This window comes from Eleginops maclovinus, chromosome 22 (genome assembly GCF_036324505.1).
Source record: "Eleginops maclovinus isolate JMC-PN-2008 ecotype Puerto Natales chromosome 22, JC_Emac_rtc_rv5, whole genome shotgun sequence".
In the NCBI taxonomy this organism is placed as follows: domain Eukaryota; kingdom Metazoa; phylum Chordata; class Actinopteri; order Perciformes; family Eleginopidae; genus Eleginops; species Eleginops maclovinus.
The window spans coordinates 3075372-3089511 of record NC_086370.1 but is presented as its reverse complement, the minus strand read 5'-3'; the positions used below and the strand labels follow the sequence as shown (position 1 = coordinate 3089511).

Genomic DNA, 14140 nt, shown 5'->3' with positions numbered 1-14140 from the left:
CAGAGCACTGGACATCAGAGTTTTCACCAGAAGAAGACAGACAGGAAGTGAACTCTTACAGGAACATGTATGGGCTCTGGCAGAGTGTAAGGACTGTAACAGAAACAGTGGAACAGAAACTGTGAACAGACTTGGACAGTTACAGAAAACCTTGAAAAGTGCTGCCTTCATTTTAAATGATGTTGTTTCAATGTCGATATGAAAATAAAAAAACCCAAATGTTATGTTTTTGTTCAATGCAAAGTTTGGAAAGATACAGTTAATCAGAAACTCTGATATTATTATTGTTAAGTTTACTGTTAGCTGCCCATAATGTCAACAGAATATAAAGCTGCATAAATAGCTCCACAAGCTACTGGAACACTTGTGGTTCCATTAAGTTAGCAGAGGGTTTCAGAGCAATACCACTGAACAACTGCACATCACAAAAAAGCACTAGATTAGCTAAAGCAATTCATTACCATAGGTGGGTATCACCATGGATGGATCTTGATTTTTTTCAATAAAGCATTTAGAAAATTGTAACTAAGTTATTGAAACCAATTTTGTTTCTAGAAACAAATAAAAAGAATAAAAACAAGTTTAGCTGTATAAATAATTCTTTAGTTATTCCCCAAACTGCATTTAGTTTCATGGCAGTCTCGGGGCTCTAACATGTTCTACTCCATGAGGGGTTAGACAGCTTTCAAACAGAAAGAGTTTTTCAGGGAAATATTTAATGAATCTGTTATATAAGATATTTGTTCCTGGAACTGGAGAGTTACCACTCATACATTTTTGAGGTATGTTATGCTTCTTTATACTTTTACTTTACTACATTTTTTAAATCAAGTTTTTACTTTTTACTCCACTACATTGATTTGACTTTACTTTAACTTGACTTTACTAGCTACATTGGAGTTATAGCTTAATAATACAGAATATAAATCAACTAATGGCTGAATGATGTGACACGCCCTCACAACTGCTAGCTCTCGCGATGTTTGTGAACATGAGGAATGAGGAAAAGATGGCGGTGCGTAATGGCAGGCTGGCAGGTCATGCCGGAGCGTACGCAAACAATATTGCCAAATTTACCTTCCTACAAAAAAATGGATTGTGTTCAAAAAACACACATAAAAAGCATAGACTGGCCGACATACTTGAAAGACTATTTGTTTTAAACTATGTGTTTGCAATACTGCTACTGTCCGTGCGAAGTTGCCATTCATGCCAACAACAACCTGGCTCTGAACGCGACGTTCGTCGCGGCTTTAATCTCAACCCATGGAGCCAATATGTAACCTATGCCAAAATTCTAAACAATGGCCGTGCTACCCAACCACCAACCTGGACAAATACCCGAGGAGCTGAGAACTTAAAACAATCGGACAGAAAGATCATCTACCTGATGGCAATCCTCCTGCTAGCTGGTGATATCCAACTAAACCCAGGGCCTCATCCGGCCTCCGCTGGCGATCTACTGCCCTCACCGGGTGCCTTGGATCTTCACCCTGCTCTAACGATGCCTCCGTCGGCGTATGGAAGTGCCCACGGGGGATACCTGTTGCGGCGGGGGAGTGGCGGCGGCGAATGGAGTGGCCTGGTTGCTTCGTCCTGGCTGGGGAATGGCGCTCTTGATGCGGCACTTTCCTCTGATGCCGACGTGGGGTATACTATCGCTGCTTTGGATACTACAACGACCGCAGCTGTCGAGGATCTCCATTGGGCGCAGTATGGAGAACGCTCCTGTCCACAAACACCTGGTAGCGGTGAGTTACCAACTTTGACTGCTCCACCCTCACAAGAGAATAGGCCAAATCAATCTGTGAACCCCGTCAAACAGACCCCTCTCAATCGGCAACACTGGGGACTAAACCCGGCGATTCGTAAACATCGAAGAACGAACTTTTTTCAAACTCTCAATCACGCAAAACTGATCTGGGATCCACAATCCAAACCTAAAGGATTACTCGGCGGACATTTAAATATACGAAGCATTGTCTCTAAAAGTAACCAGCTAGAACACTTACTTTCTCACTCTAACTTGGACTTTCTTGGTCTTTCTGAAACATGGCTTAACAAACACTCCCCCGAGGCTGCTTATGATATTTCTGGGTATAACGTGTTCAGGAGGGATAGAAACAAAGGCAAGGGTGGGGGATTGCTAGTATATGTTAAAAACACAATTACATGTAACCTCATTGAATGGTCACAGGAAATAGATATGGAGTGTATTGGGTTGAACATGTCACTATCTCCTCAGATGTCTTTCATTGTCATTTGTCTATATCGACCACCATCATCCAATAGCACAGGGGTTTTCAACTGGTTTTGTCCCAGGGACCACCATTCGGACTAGAAAGCAATCCGCGGCCCACTGATGTGCCTGCGCGTGCGCGTGTGTATTTGGTGTTACATGCATAGCTCAATGCATGAAACATGAAAGAGAGGCCACGCAGATTTTATAATAATAAAAGTAGATTTATTAAATTAAATTAAATTAAAGATTATTTTAAAGAAAGAATAAAGAATAATAAAGTGTTGTGCAATTCAGTATTGGGAAAAGTAACTAAAAATGTCATGCAAAGTCAGTCTAGGTGTGTGACAAAACAACAATGGAGAACAAAAATCCAACAACACCGGAGAACCAAAATCCAACAAATGAAGACCAAGGCAGCCTCAACTGCTGGCTGGTCAGGGCTTTTATAACCCAGCCAGGACAAACCTGTCACCAATCACCTGCTGTAGAGACAGAGAGATTGAGAAAAGCAGAGAGAGATTGAGAAAAGCAGGGAGAGAGAACAGGCTTACCATTAACACAGGGCGGGGCCTAAACCCGCCAGGGTCGTAACAGTGAAAACATGGGAGAATTAGGCCTACCTGTCAGTGTGATATCTGGGCGTGGTGAAGTCCACACAGCCTGTCTATTCGTGGCGAAATGGTAGACAGAGACAGTCTCATGTCATTCTCTGGATCAAGCCTAGCCCTGTACTTATTCTTTAAGTACGCCAGTGTAGAAAAACCACTCTCACACAGGTATGTGGTTGGAAAGGGCAAAAGACACCTCATTGCTTTTGCAGCAAGCTGTGGAAATTCTGTCTGGCAACTTATCCAGAATTTAACAAGGGGCTGTGTGTCGTACATATGCCTCCTGACAGAGTCTGTGGACATCTCAATCAGCTTATCCTCTTCCACAGCCGTCAGACTTGACCCTACTGATGCATCGTCACTGAATGGGAGCAGGATCCACTTGCTGTCACGGCGCCACTCTTCCGAATCAGTGAAGTACTTTGCGAATTGACGCACAAGCTTCCTCAAATGCTCACATATAGTGTCGTTGATGTCAGTGCTGTCAGGGTATTCCTCAACTGAAGGAAACATCGCCAAGTTATTGCTCTCCACTCGTTCGATCCACTTTGACATTTTTTTCACAAATGCGTCGAGCTTCTCGTAGAGCTGCATGACGTTTGCATCTCTCCCTTGCATGGAGCTGTTCAACTTGTTCAGCTCTGCAAAAACATCTGTGAGGTACGCCAGCTTAGTTAACCAGTAACTATCGTTGAAATTGGAAGCCAGATCAGAATGCTTCTCGCACAAGAACTCGTAGATAGCTCCGCGTAGTTCAAACACACGGGCGAGCACAGCGCCGCGAGACAGCCAACGCACCTCTGAATGATAAAGGAGAGAGCTGTGTTCACTTCCCAAGTCATGGCATAGGGATGAAAACAGGCGTGTATTCAATGCGTTTCGTTTTATGAAGTTGACCGTCTTGACAACGACATCAAACACACCACTGAGCTCAACACTGAGATCTTTGGAGGCGAGAGCCTCTCTATGAATCAGGCAGTGTGTCCAAATTACCCCCGGAGCCACCCTCCTTACATGCGCAAACAGTCCAGTCTTGCTGCCACTCATGGCTCGGGCCCCATCGCTGCATAATGCAACGCACCTCTGCCACGAGATATTGTGCTCCGTGAAAAAATCGTCCAGTGCTTTAAATATTTCTACACCGGTAGTTCGCCCGGGCAGTGGTTTGCAAAAAAGAAATTCCTCGCACATAGTGCCACTGTCCTCGTATCGCACAAATGTTAACAGTTGCGCATCATTAGTAACATCTGTCGTCTCGTCGATTTGAAGGGAAAACAGAACTGTCTGAAGTTTTGCCATCAGCTGGTCTTTGACATCATTTGCCATTTCCCCAATTCGTCTTCCGATTGTGTTGTCTGACAACGGAATAGTTTTTAATTTGTTGGCACATTCTTCGCTTACCATAGCTCTGCACATATCTATGGCTGCTGGCAATATAAGCTGCTCTGCAATGGTATGGGGCTTCTTACTTTTTGCAACCCTGAGAGCGACCAGATACGATGCTTTCAGTGCGTTTTCATTTATTTTTGCACTCTTCCTCATGGTAGCCTGCTGTCCTTTGAAATCACGCAACATCTGTTGCATGTACTCAACGGGTTTGGCCTTCAAGTGGACGTGATGCGTCTCCATATGCCGCGTAAGTTTCGACGGCTTCATAGCTTCATTACAGAGAATTGTTGAACATACGAAACACAGTGGTACCTCCTCTCCTGCTCTGTCTGTCGTCACTGTGAATCCATATTTAACATATTCCTCATTGTATTTTCTTTTTCGTCTTTTTTGCGAAGTTGACGCTTCGGAAGCCTGTCCTTGCCCTATCGTGGCGGCCTGTCCCTCTGTCGTGGCAGCCTGACCCTCTGTCATGGCAGCCTGTCCCTCTGGCACTTTCCTCACTACAAAACGATCCATTGGTGCTAGATATATAGCTAGACTAGTACATATGTAACAAATGTTTGCTGTACTACAACCTATCTTAAAATACTCTCGTCGGCTATGCTTATAAATGTGTGTCAACTTTGCTCGCAAGACTGTACGTAATGAATAATAAGTGAGGTTAGCGACGCAACTCATTACCATTAGCGAATCACAGGCTACCATAGACTGGATAGGCGCTAGGGATGGGAATCGAGAACCGGTTCCTGTTGAGAACCGGTTCCTTATGTTTCAATTCCATGGAACCGTTTGGCAGCTCGTTAAACGATTCTCTTATAGATTCCAGACCGCACGGTTTATGTAACGTTATTTACGCAGCAAGGTACACACGAATGATTCAGTAAGCCCGGCTTGACGTGGCGTAGTTGCTTGGTTACGCAGGTGACGCTCGTGATACTTTTTACAAGTCTGAAATGGCACCCCTAAGGTTAAAACGGTCCAAAGTGTGGCTTCATTTCACATTACATAAGGATGGCAACAGGGCGTTTTGCAACCACTGCAAATTGTTGATAACATCGGCGGGAGGGAATACTTCAAATATGCATAAACATCTGCGCACACAACACGGGATAAACTTTAACGAGTGTCGCGTTTTTGATGCCCTTCGGAGTGACAGCAGCCAAGCTTCTACGACCACCGTGGCCTTGGGGGCTAACACCGAAGGCAACTCTGGTGGTAAGTAGCTATCCCACTGACTAATCCTTAATGTGATTCCTAGTAAATTATGTACCACGCCATTTCTGGAAATAAACCCATTTCCTACCTCTCCTTGGGGTAATTAAGGGAGTTTATGTTTCTGGTTAATCAAGCCGTTCCTTGCTAGCATGTTTAATTAGCTTACTTGATGGCAAGGCATCCGTAGTTCTAGGGAAGAATTCTAGCTGTTGCTATGTAGCTAATGAAACATGCTAGTAAGTTGCGCCGCCGATTCAGGGAGCCAGAGAAAGGTGACGCTCATTTATTTAAATCAAAGGGAGGTGGGAAATTAGTTTATTTCCCGAAATTGTACAGTATTGCTTTTTCATCAAACGAATGCCTTCTTCGTTAGATTTAGAACAAGATGATGACCGGGACGAGACGGGTAGTCTGGCTGACTCAGAGGCTAGCAGCACTTGCTCCCGTTTACCTCTGGCTTCTATTTTCGTCGAGGCAGGCAGAAATAAAATGTCCCAGGCAAAGGTAGAAGAATGTCACCGGGCAGTTACCAAATTTGTTGTTAAGGGTTTGCACCCATTTTCTACAGTAGACGCCCCTGAATTTCGGTAGGTGAATGTGAGGTTGTTGTCAGATTATCAAATGTCAGATTAGAATAGAATAGAATAGAATATTTTCCTCCTCGTTAAACAGATGTTTACACTCATTCATTTTCATATGTTTTCTAGGGAGATGACAAAGGTTCTCAATCCAAAATACAAAGCCCCCAGCAGGGAAAGCTTAACCAACCACTTAATCCCTGCTTGGTATGGTGTGGAAAAGGGAAATGTGATCTCTGAACTGAAAACAGTGTCAAAGGCAGCTATCACGGCTGATGGGTGGACAAGCTTTTGTCAGGATCATTATCTCACGGTTACTCTGCACTACGTGAGCAATGGCCAGGTAAAGGAAAAGGTCCTAAAAACCAAAGCCGTGTACCAATCTCAGACAGGCTCAGCTGTAGCAGAGGAGATTGATTACATTTTAGAAGAATATGGTGTACGGGAAAAGGTTGTGGCAGCAACTGTAGACAATGCAGCGAACATGGATGTAGCCATCAAACAGCTGCAAATTGTCAAATTTCCATGCTTCGCTCATACGCTGAACCTGGGAGCGCAAAAGCTGTACAACTGCACTGCCATATCCAATTGGGCAGCACGAGTTCGAGCAGTTGTTGTCTGGATGAAGAGGTCCCACATGGCAAAAGTTGTTCTTAAAGAGAAACAAGACTTGCTCAGTAAGATACTCTCCTTACAGTACATTGCAAGCATTATACTATATGTACATGAAAATATACATGTATAGGTATGTGTATGTAAATTATTAGATAATAAATATTTACATTGTGTTGTGTATATGTGAACCCTCAGAGCTGCCCAAGCACATGCTCCTCCTGGATGTAAGGACCAGATGGAATTCCCTCTATTTGATGATGGAGAGATTCACCGAGCAGTTCCCTGCTATCCAGGCTGCAGCCATAGATCCACGCATAAGAAGGCCCATGGAGAAGGAAAGGTGATATATATTTTAAATGATAATATGACTTAAACTTTTTTTAAACTTTGACTGGTTTTGTTTTTGTTTATTTGTGCTACATACATCTTTTTCTGTTTTTATTTACATTGTAGGTTGGACAGAATAGGCAACGAGGACTTAAGGAAAGCAGAGGAGTTTGTGCATCTCATGCGGAAGCATTACACCTCCACACTGGCCGTCTCCAGCGACAAAAGTGCAACCTGCGGTGAGATTTTGCCCATCTTGCAGAAGCTGGAGCAACAGTACACTGTGCAGGAAGGTGACTCTGCGTTCACAAGGAGCATCAAGGAGAACATTTGGAAGGATCTCTCCAAACGCTACCAGGTAAGCACAACTACATTTAATCTTACCTTGATGCTTTAGGCCAATTTGTACCACTAGTCTAATGTCATCCTATCCTCCTTTTTGAAATTGAAGGGAACTGACATTCAGAGATTCCTGGAGGAAGCCACCATCTTGGACCCCAGATTTAAATACAAAGTGAAAAGTGATGCAGTCTGGGACAGGATCAGGGAAGCTGCAATAACAGCAAATACAGTGGCAGCAAGAGATGAGGTATTTTCATTTCTGTTTAAATTCTGTTTGTCTTATCATTGCATTTGATTCCATTGTGAGTGAGACCTTCTACGGCTCTGTGTTAAAAGTTATTAATGTGTTTACATCACTTCTCAAGCTCCCAGGGGAAGGAGAGACACAGAGGGAAGGCTGCGAAGATGGGGAGGAGGAAGAAGTAGAGGAACACTATGTAAGTTAACTCATTCATTTGTAATGACCTTTGGATGCTGTTTTGTCATGATTATTGACTTATATATGTATTTTTTTTTTTTTTTACTTCATGTTCATTTAATTTCAGGCACTGCCACCACCATCAAAAAAGACAGCCTTGGAAGAACTATTCGAGGAGGAGGACAACGAGCTGCAGTCAATCCGTGAATCACAGCCCCGTCTTTCCCTGGCTCAGAAGGTGGATCAGGAAATCCAGTTCTACAAAAGCCTGCCCTCCATCCCCTGCAGGGATAGCGCCGCACTGTGGTGGTGGAACAAGCAGGATACGCTGCCCTTGCTATCTGGACTGGCTGAAAACTACCTCTGTGTGCAGGCTTCCTCCACCCCATCTGAGAGGGTGTTCTCCACGGCTGGAGACACCATAAGCCCCGAAAGATCCCGTATCCTTCCAGAAAAAGCAGATATGCTCATATTTCTGCAAAAGAACTGTTAATTTTCCCTACTACTACTTGAGTGCACACACACACACTCACACTCACACTCACACTCACACTCACACTCACACTCACACACACACACACACACACACACACACACACACACACACACACACTGTGCTTGTGATTACATTGTTCTTGTAATTACATGATTCAGTATTTGTTATTTGTTGTTATTTGTTACATTTTCTTGTACAGAAAAGCAGATATGTTCATCTGCAAAAGAACTGTTAATTTTTTTTACACACACACACACACACACACACACACACACACACACACACACACACACACACACACACACACACACTTGTTATTAGAGATTAATAAGTAACTGTCACAATAGAATATTTTTCATTAAAACAAAGATAAATGTTACATCAAACTGTTTATTCTCCTTTTTCCCCCAAATTGGAATCGATAAGAGAATCGATAAGGAATTGAATCGTTTCACAGAATCGATAAGGGAATCGGAATCGTAAAAATCTTATCAATTCCCATCCCTAATAGGCGCAAGGCTACATTCTGTCAGCTTGAATTTCCTTTATATTATTTTAAACATATTTTTCACGATATGTAACGGTATTCTGGAAATGTGTTGAAATATCAAAGCGAATTTATATTAAAAAAAAACAATGGTGAACTGATCAACATAGGCTCTTGTCACGGACCACATGCAATGCCGCCGCGGACCACCAGGGGTCCGCGGACCACCGGTTGAAAACCCCTGCAATAGCATATTCTATGAGCATCTTCATAATATTCTTAAGCAATGTGATGTTAAAAAGGAGTTAATACTAATGGGTGACTTTAATATAAACTGGAACAAAAAAACTGAGGGTAAAAACTTAAAAGATATAACTAATAAATTCAATCTCTCCCAACTGATACAAGGTCCGACAAGAATAACCAACTCCTCTCAGACACAAATCGATCTGATATTTACAAACAGACCGGAGAGAGTAACTACATCGCATAACATGTTGACTGGTCTGTCTGATCATAATATCACATTGCTGGTAAGGAAACTAACCAGAAAACGACTTGGAAATTCTACCATAAGAAATCAATTTTATGAGAAAATTCCTAAAAACGAAATAGTGAACTTGGAGAATGCTATAAATCAAATTGACTGGTCTGATCTTCTAACCAACAGAGACACTGAAGTTAGCTGCAGTACTTTTTTCTCTACCATTAACGAAATAAGAGCAAACTTCACAAGGAAGGTGAAACAGAAACATGGACAAAAGACCACCCTACCATGGCTAAATGACACTCTCTGGCAACAAATGAAAGATAGAGATTCTGCTTTAAAGAGGGCTCTAAAATCAGGGCATAGTAGTGACCGGCTTACCTTCACAACTCTCCGAAATAAAGTATTAAGGAATCTAAGAAAGGCTAAGGCAGATTTTTTTATTAGAGTCATTAATGAAGCACAGGGAAATGGGAAACTTATTTGGGAAAATCTTAATAAACTAATTGGTAGGAATAAAGAACAAAGAACAACTTTACCTGAACTTAAAATCAATGGAATATTGACCCAAGATAATGATATGATTGCAATTACTTTTAACGATTTCTTTATAAAATCAGTCAGGGAGTTGGCTCAAGGTATCCTAACTGAAACTGTGCCATCTATCCCCATTGATGATACTAAACCTATTTTTAAAATAAAGGAAATATCTGAATCAGAGGTTATCAAAATTATAACCTCCTTGAGGAACTCAAAAGCAAGGGATTCATATGGTTGGGATACCACATTTCTAAAATCACACAGGGATACACTTGCTTGCCCCATTGCTCATCTGATCAACCTGTCAATTAGGCAAAGCACTTTTCCAAGTTCATGGAAAACAGCAGTGGTATCTCCAATCTATAAGTCTGGTGATAAAACCATGGTGTCAAATTATAGACCCATTAGTATACTATCAGTAATCTCCAAGGTATCAGAAAAATGGGTGGCAGAACAGTTGAAAAATCATCTAAACTTGGGCCACAGTCCTTTACACCCAAAGCAATTTGGATTTCGTACAAACCACTCTACAGATACAGCTAACTGTTTCCTCCTTGAAAACATCAAGTCAAAATTAGATGAGGGTGGTATAGTAGGTGCAGTGTTTCTGGACCGTAAGAAGGCTTTTGACACCGTGAATCACCAGACACTTTTATCTAAATTATCTTATTTTAACTTCTCAGCTGAGGCCATGAAATGGATGGAGTCCTAGCTTATTAACAGGAAACAGAGTGTACATATAGGTAATTCTTATTCATCATATCTGGACTGTAATATTGGTGTACCCCAGGGGTCAGTACTGGGCCCTATCTTGTTTAGCTTGTACATTAACGACTTACCTTCAGTTTGTCCCTCTGTTAATATACAGATGTATGCAGATGATACCGTTCTTTATGTGCATTCCAAAAACAAGCAACAGGCTGCAGCAAAACTAACTGAAACACTGGTACATGTTTCTGACTGGCTAGAAAGGTCATATCTACATCTTAACATTAATAAAACAGTCTGTATGTTCTTTTCTAAGAGATCCTCAAGTGCACCACAGGCTGATGTCTATATTAAAGGAGAAAAGCTCATGGTTGTGTCTGATTTTAAATACCTTGGCATCATCCTAGATTCTAACTTAACTTTTAAAAAGCATGTTAAAAAGGTGGCTAATACCATCAGATATAATCTGGCTAATTTTAGACATATAAGGCCATACTTAACAACAGAGGCAGCTAAACTTTTTATGCATGCCATGATCTTTTCTCACATATCATACTGCTACACAAGCTGGTCCCAAGCAAACATGACAACTCTTAAACCAATAGAAACCCTCTATAAGCAAACTTTAAAAACACTAGATCAAAAACCTATCAGTTACCACCACTGTCATATCATTACAAAATATAATTTATTTAGCTTTGACAATTTTTTACATTATCTAGATGCCTGTCTTATTTTTAAAATATTACATGGGCTTGCACCTCCTCCACTGGATGAATTTGTTCAACAGAAGAGCAGCAGTGGCAGGGCAACTAGGGCAGCCACCAGGGGAGACTGTGTTGTACAGTACAGACATAGTAAATTTAGCCAAACAGTCTTCTCAGTTCGGGCCTCAAATTATTGGAACTGCCTTCCACACAAAATCAGACAGCACCAGCTATCAGTTAGCCTATTTAAAACAACACTTAAGAGATGGATTAAAAACAATCAAAACTGCACTCATTAATAGCTGTCTTAATTCATTCTAGGCCATTTGTATTTATTCTGTCTTTACTCTTTTGTAATGTGTAAGTTGATGATGTGTTGACCTGCCGGGGGACTACGGACGAAAATTAGCTTTGGCTAACTCCGGCACATTTACGTTTTTAGTGTATGTTTACATTGAGAATGTTAATTAATGTGCACTGTCCCTTTTCAAATAAACAAATAAATAAAAATAAATAATAAATCATTATGTATTATAATAGGTGAAAAACAATACTTTGTGTTTTTTATCGCCCGCACTATATAAAAGCTATACTGGAGAATATTATGTCAAATGTTCTTGAGGAGTTTGTTCTTCCTTTATCAACACTGGAGGTTAAAGTCTCTACTTATTACGACTAGAGACCAAACTAAACTAGATTTGGATACATTTGTATACGTGTGCTGTTGTTGCTGTCTGGCAGACTCCAACCCATCCACACTTTGAGCTGCAATGTGCTGTATGGTAGTTGATAATTTTACCTCTCGGTGCATGATGAATTCCTTGCCACTCCCACACAAAATTAAAGTATGAGAGCGTCCCGTCTTTTTCCAATGCAAAACTAAAGTCCTGGTTTAAGTCCTGTGAGAAGCAAAAGTACACACACACAATCACACACACACACACACACACACACACACACACACACACACACACACACACACACACACACACACACACACACACACACACACACACACACACACACATAAACCTTGCTATTAAACCTCCAACGTCTTCAGTTTCAGTAGCACGTCTGTTCTTGTTTCAGGACACATTAACAGGAGCCTAATATCTGCTGAAGTATCTCTGTGTCAACGGTCACAGTGAATTTGCTGATTCAGTAGCTACTGGCTGAACAAGTCTGAGCTTTTATACAGTATCCAAACCAGCTTTACCGGCTTTTGGTCCGTGCCTGGGCTGAGATGGAAACAATGATTCATACAGTCCTGGGAACCTCATGTACAATCCTCCATCCGCAATATCAGCAGAAGATTGTTTGCTTAGTGGCCTTGTAGCTAAAATCGGATGAGAGCGAGTGTAGTGGATTGGAAAGGCAAATTGTAGTGGAACAGGAAGATAATTAGAAAGTCAAATGTAGATTGAAAATCTGAGTAGGCACTAATAGTCTCATATGCATACCACTGCTATAATATATTACGCTCAGCAGCTCAAAACACCGGCAGGTATAAGGCTCACAGTCAACCAATACTTGTATTAATCAGAGTAACTATTAAGAATTGCTGTTATAAACATAGTAACGTCTTGTGATGTGTCTAAAACCAGTATTGTAGTCGGTCAAATATTAGCCCCCTGCCATCACGAGCCCCTGCAGCGTGTGTTATTTATCCATCCATCCATCTTTTCCCGCTTTTCCGTCAGGGTCACGGAGGTAACAGCTCCAGCAGAGAGCCCCAAACTTCTCTTTCCCTGGCCACATCAGCCAGCTCTGACTGGGGGATTCCAAGGCGCTCCCAGGCCAGCAAAGAGATATAATCCCTCCACCTGGTCCTAGGTCTACCCCTCGGTCTCTTCTCAGCTGGACGTGCCTGGAACACCTCCCTAGGAGGCCCTGGTGGAGGCCAACCCTCACTGGAAATCGGTCCGACGTGCTACCGAGAACCCGATAGAACCGGTAACAGCTGACGCTTTGGGAGTACAGAGATTGGATGACCCTGAGTAGAGACCCCTCACCCCATACTCCCCCAGCACCTCCCACAGTATCTCCCTGGGAACCCGGTCATACGCCTTCTCCAAATCCACAAAGCACATGTAGACCAGATAAGGGTACAGGCCCCCTCCAGGATCCTTGCTAGAGTAAAAAGTTGGTCCGTCGTTCCACGACCAGGACGAAATCCGCATTGTTCCTCCTCAATCTGGGGTTCGACAATCGGTCGGACCCTCCTTTCCAGCACCTTAGAGTAAACTTTCCCGGGGAGGCTGAGTAGTGTGATGCCTCTGTAATTGGCACACACCCTCTGATCCCCCTTTTTAAAAAGGGGAGCCACCCCCCCGGTCTGCCACTCCTTCGGTACTGTTTCCGACTTCCACGCAATGTTGATGAGACGTGTCAACCATGACAATCCCTCAACACCCAGAGCCTTCAGCATTTCTGGGCGGATCTCATCCACCCCCGGGGCTTTGCCACTGTGGAGCTGTTTAACTACCTCAGTGACTTCCCCCCGTGAGATTGGAGTTGATCCCCCTTCATACTCCAGCTCCGCCTCTAACATAGAGGGCAGAGTTGTCGGGTTCAGGAGTTCCTCAAAGTGTTCCTTCCACCGCCCTAACACCCTATCAGTTGAGGTCAACAGCGTCCCATCCTTACTGTACACAGCTTGGATGGTTCCCTGCTTCCCCCTCCTGAGGTGTCGGATGGTTTTCCAGAACAACTTTGGTGCCGACCGAAAGTCCTTCTCCATGGCTTCTCCGAACTTCTCCCACACCCGCTGCTTTACTAAGGAGCAGGCTTGGAATTTCGTCATTTTAGGGGCAAGGCCATTTGGCCTTTGGTGTCACACATTTTTTTAGGGCACGAAGGCCAAGGAAAAAATAGGATTTGGAGCTTACAAATAAATAACTTCACTTTCTAATAAGAAAAACACACAAATGACATGGAAAACAAATCACGTTTTTAATATCAATAATGTCAAACATTAT

At 42.6% G+C, this 14140-nt stretch overlaps 1 protein-coding gene across 4 annotated transcripts; it reads left to right on the top strand.

Moving 5' to 3' along the window:
* The first annotated feature begins 4987 nt into the window (after nucleotides 1-4987).
* Nucleotides 4988-8738, top strand: LOC134859259 (E3 SUMO-protein ligase ZBED1-like). Of its 4 annotated transcripts, XM_063875652.1 has the most exons (8): nucleotides 4988-5457; nucleotides 5831-6044; nucleotides 6165-6712; nucleotides 6846-6990; nucleotides 7104-7335; nucleotides 7429-7566; nucleotides 7685-7756; nucleotides 7865-8738. In XM_063875652.1, exons 1-8 carry the CDS (start codon nucleotides 5196-5198, stop codon nucleotides 8228-8230), a joined length of 1977 nt encoding a protein of 658 aa, XP_063731722.1. In that variant the 5' UTR covers nucleotides 4988-5195; the 3' UTR covers nucleotides 8231-8738. The 4 variants fall into 4 exon arrangements, with proteins under 4 accessions (XP_063731722.1, XP_063731723.1, XP_063731724.1 ...); XM_063875653.1 differs by having other exon boundaries at nucleotides 4990-6044; XM_063875654.1 differs by lacking the exon at nucleotides 5831-6044 and having other exon boundaries at nucleotides 4993-5457.
* Nucleotides 8739-14140: the final 5402 nt, after the last annotated feature.

Bases quoted from the DNA above. Each gene is read 5' to 3' on its own strand.
- LOC134859259 (XM_063875652.1), top strand. From the start codon at position 5,196: ATGGCACCCCTAAGGTTAAAACGGTCCAAAGTGTGGCTTCATTTCACA. The intron at 7,567-7,684 runs GTATTTTCATTT...TCACTTCTCAAG, and splicing joins CAGTGGCAGCAAGAGATGAG to CTCCCAGGGGAAGGAGAGAC. The intron at 7,757-7,864 runs GTAAGTTAACTC...ATTTAATTTCAG, and splicing joins AAGAAGTAGAGGAACACTAT to GCACTGCCACCACCATCAAA.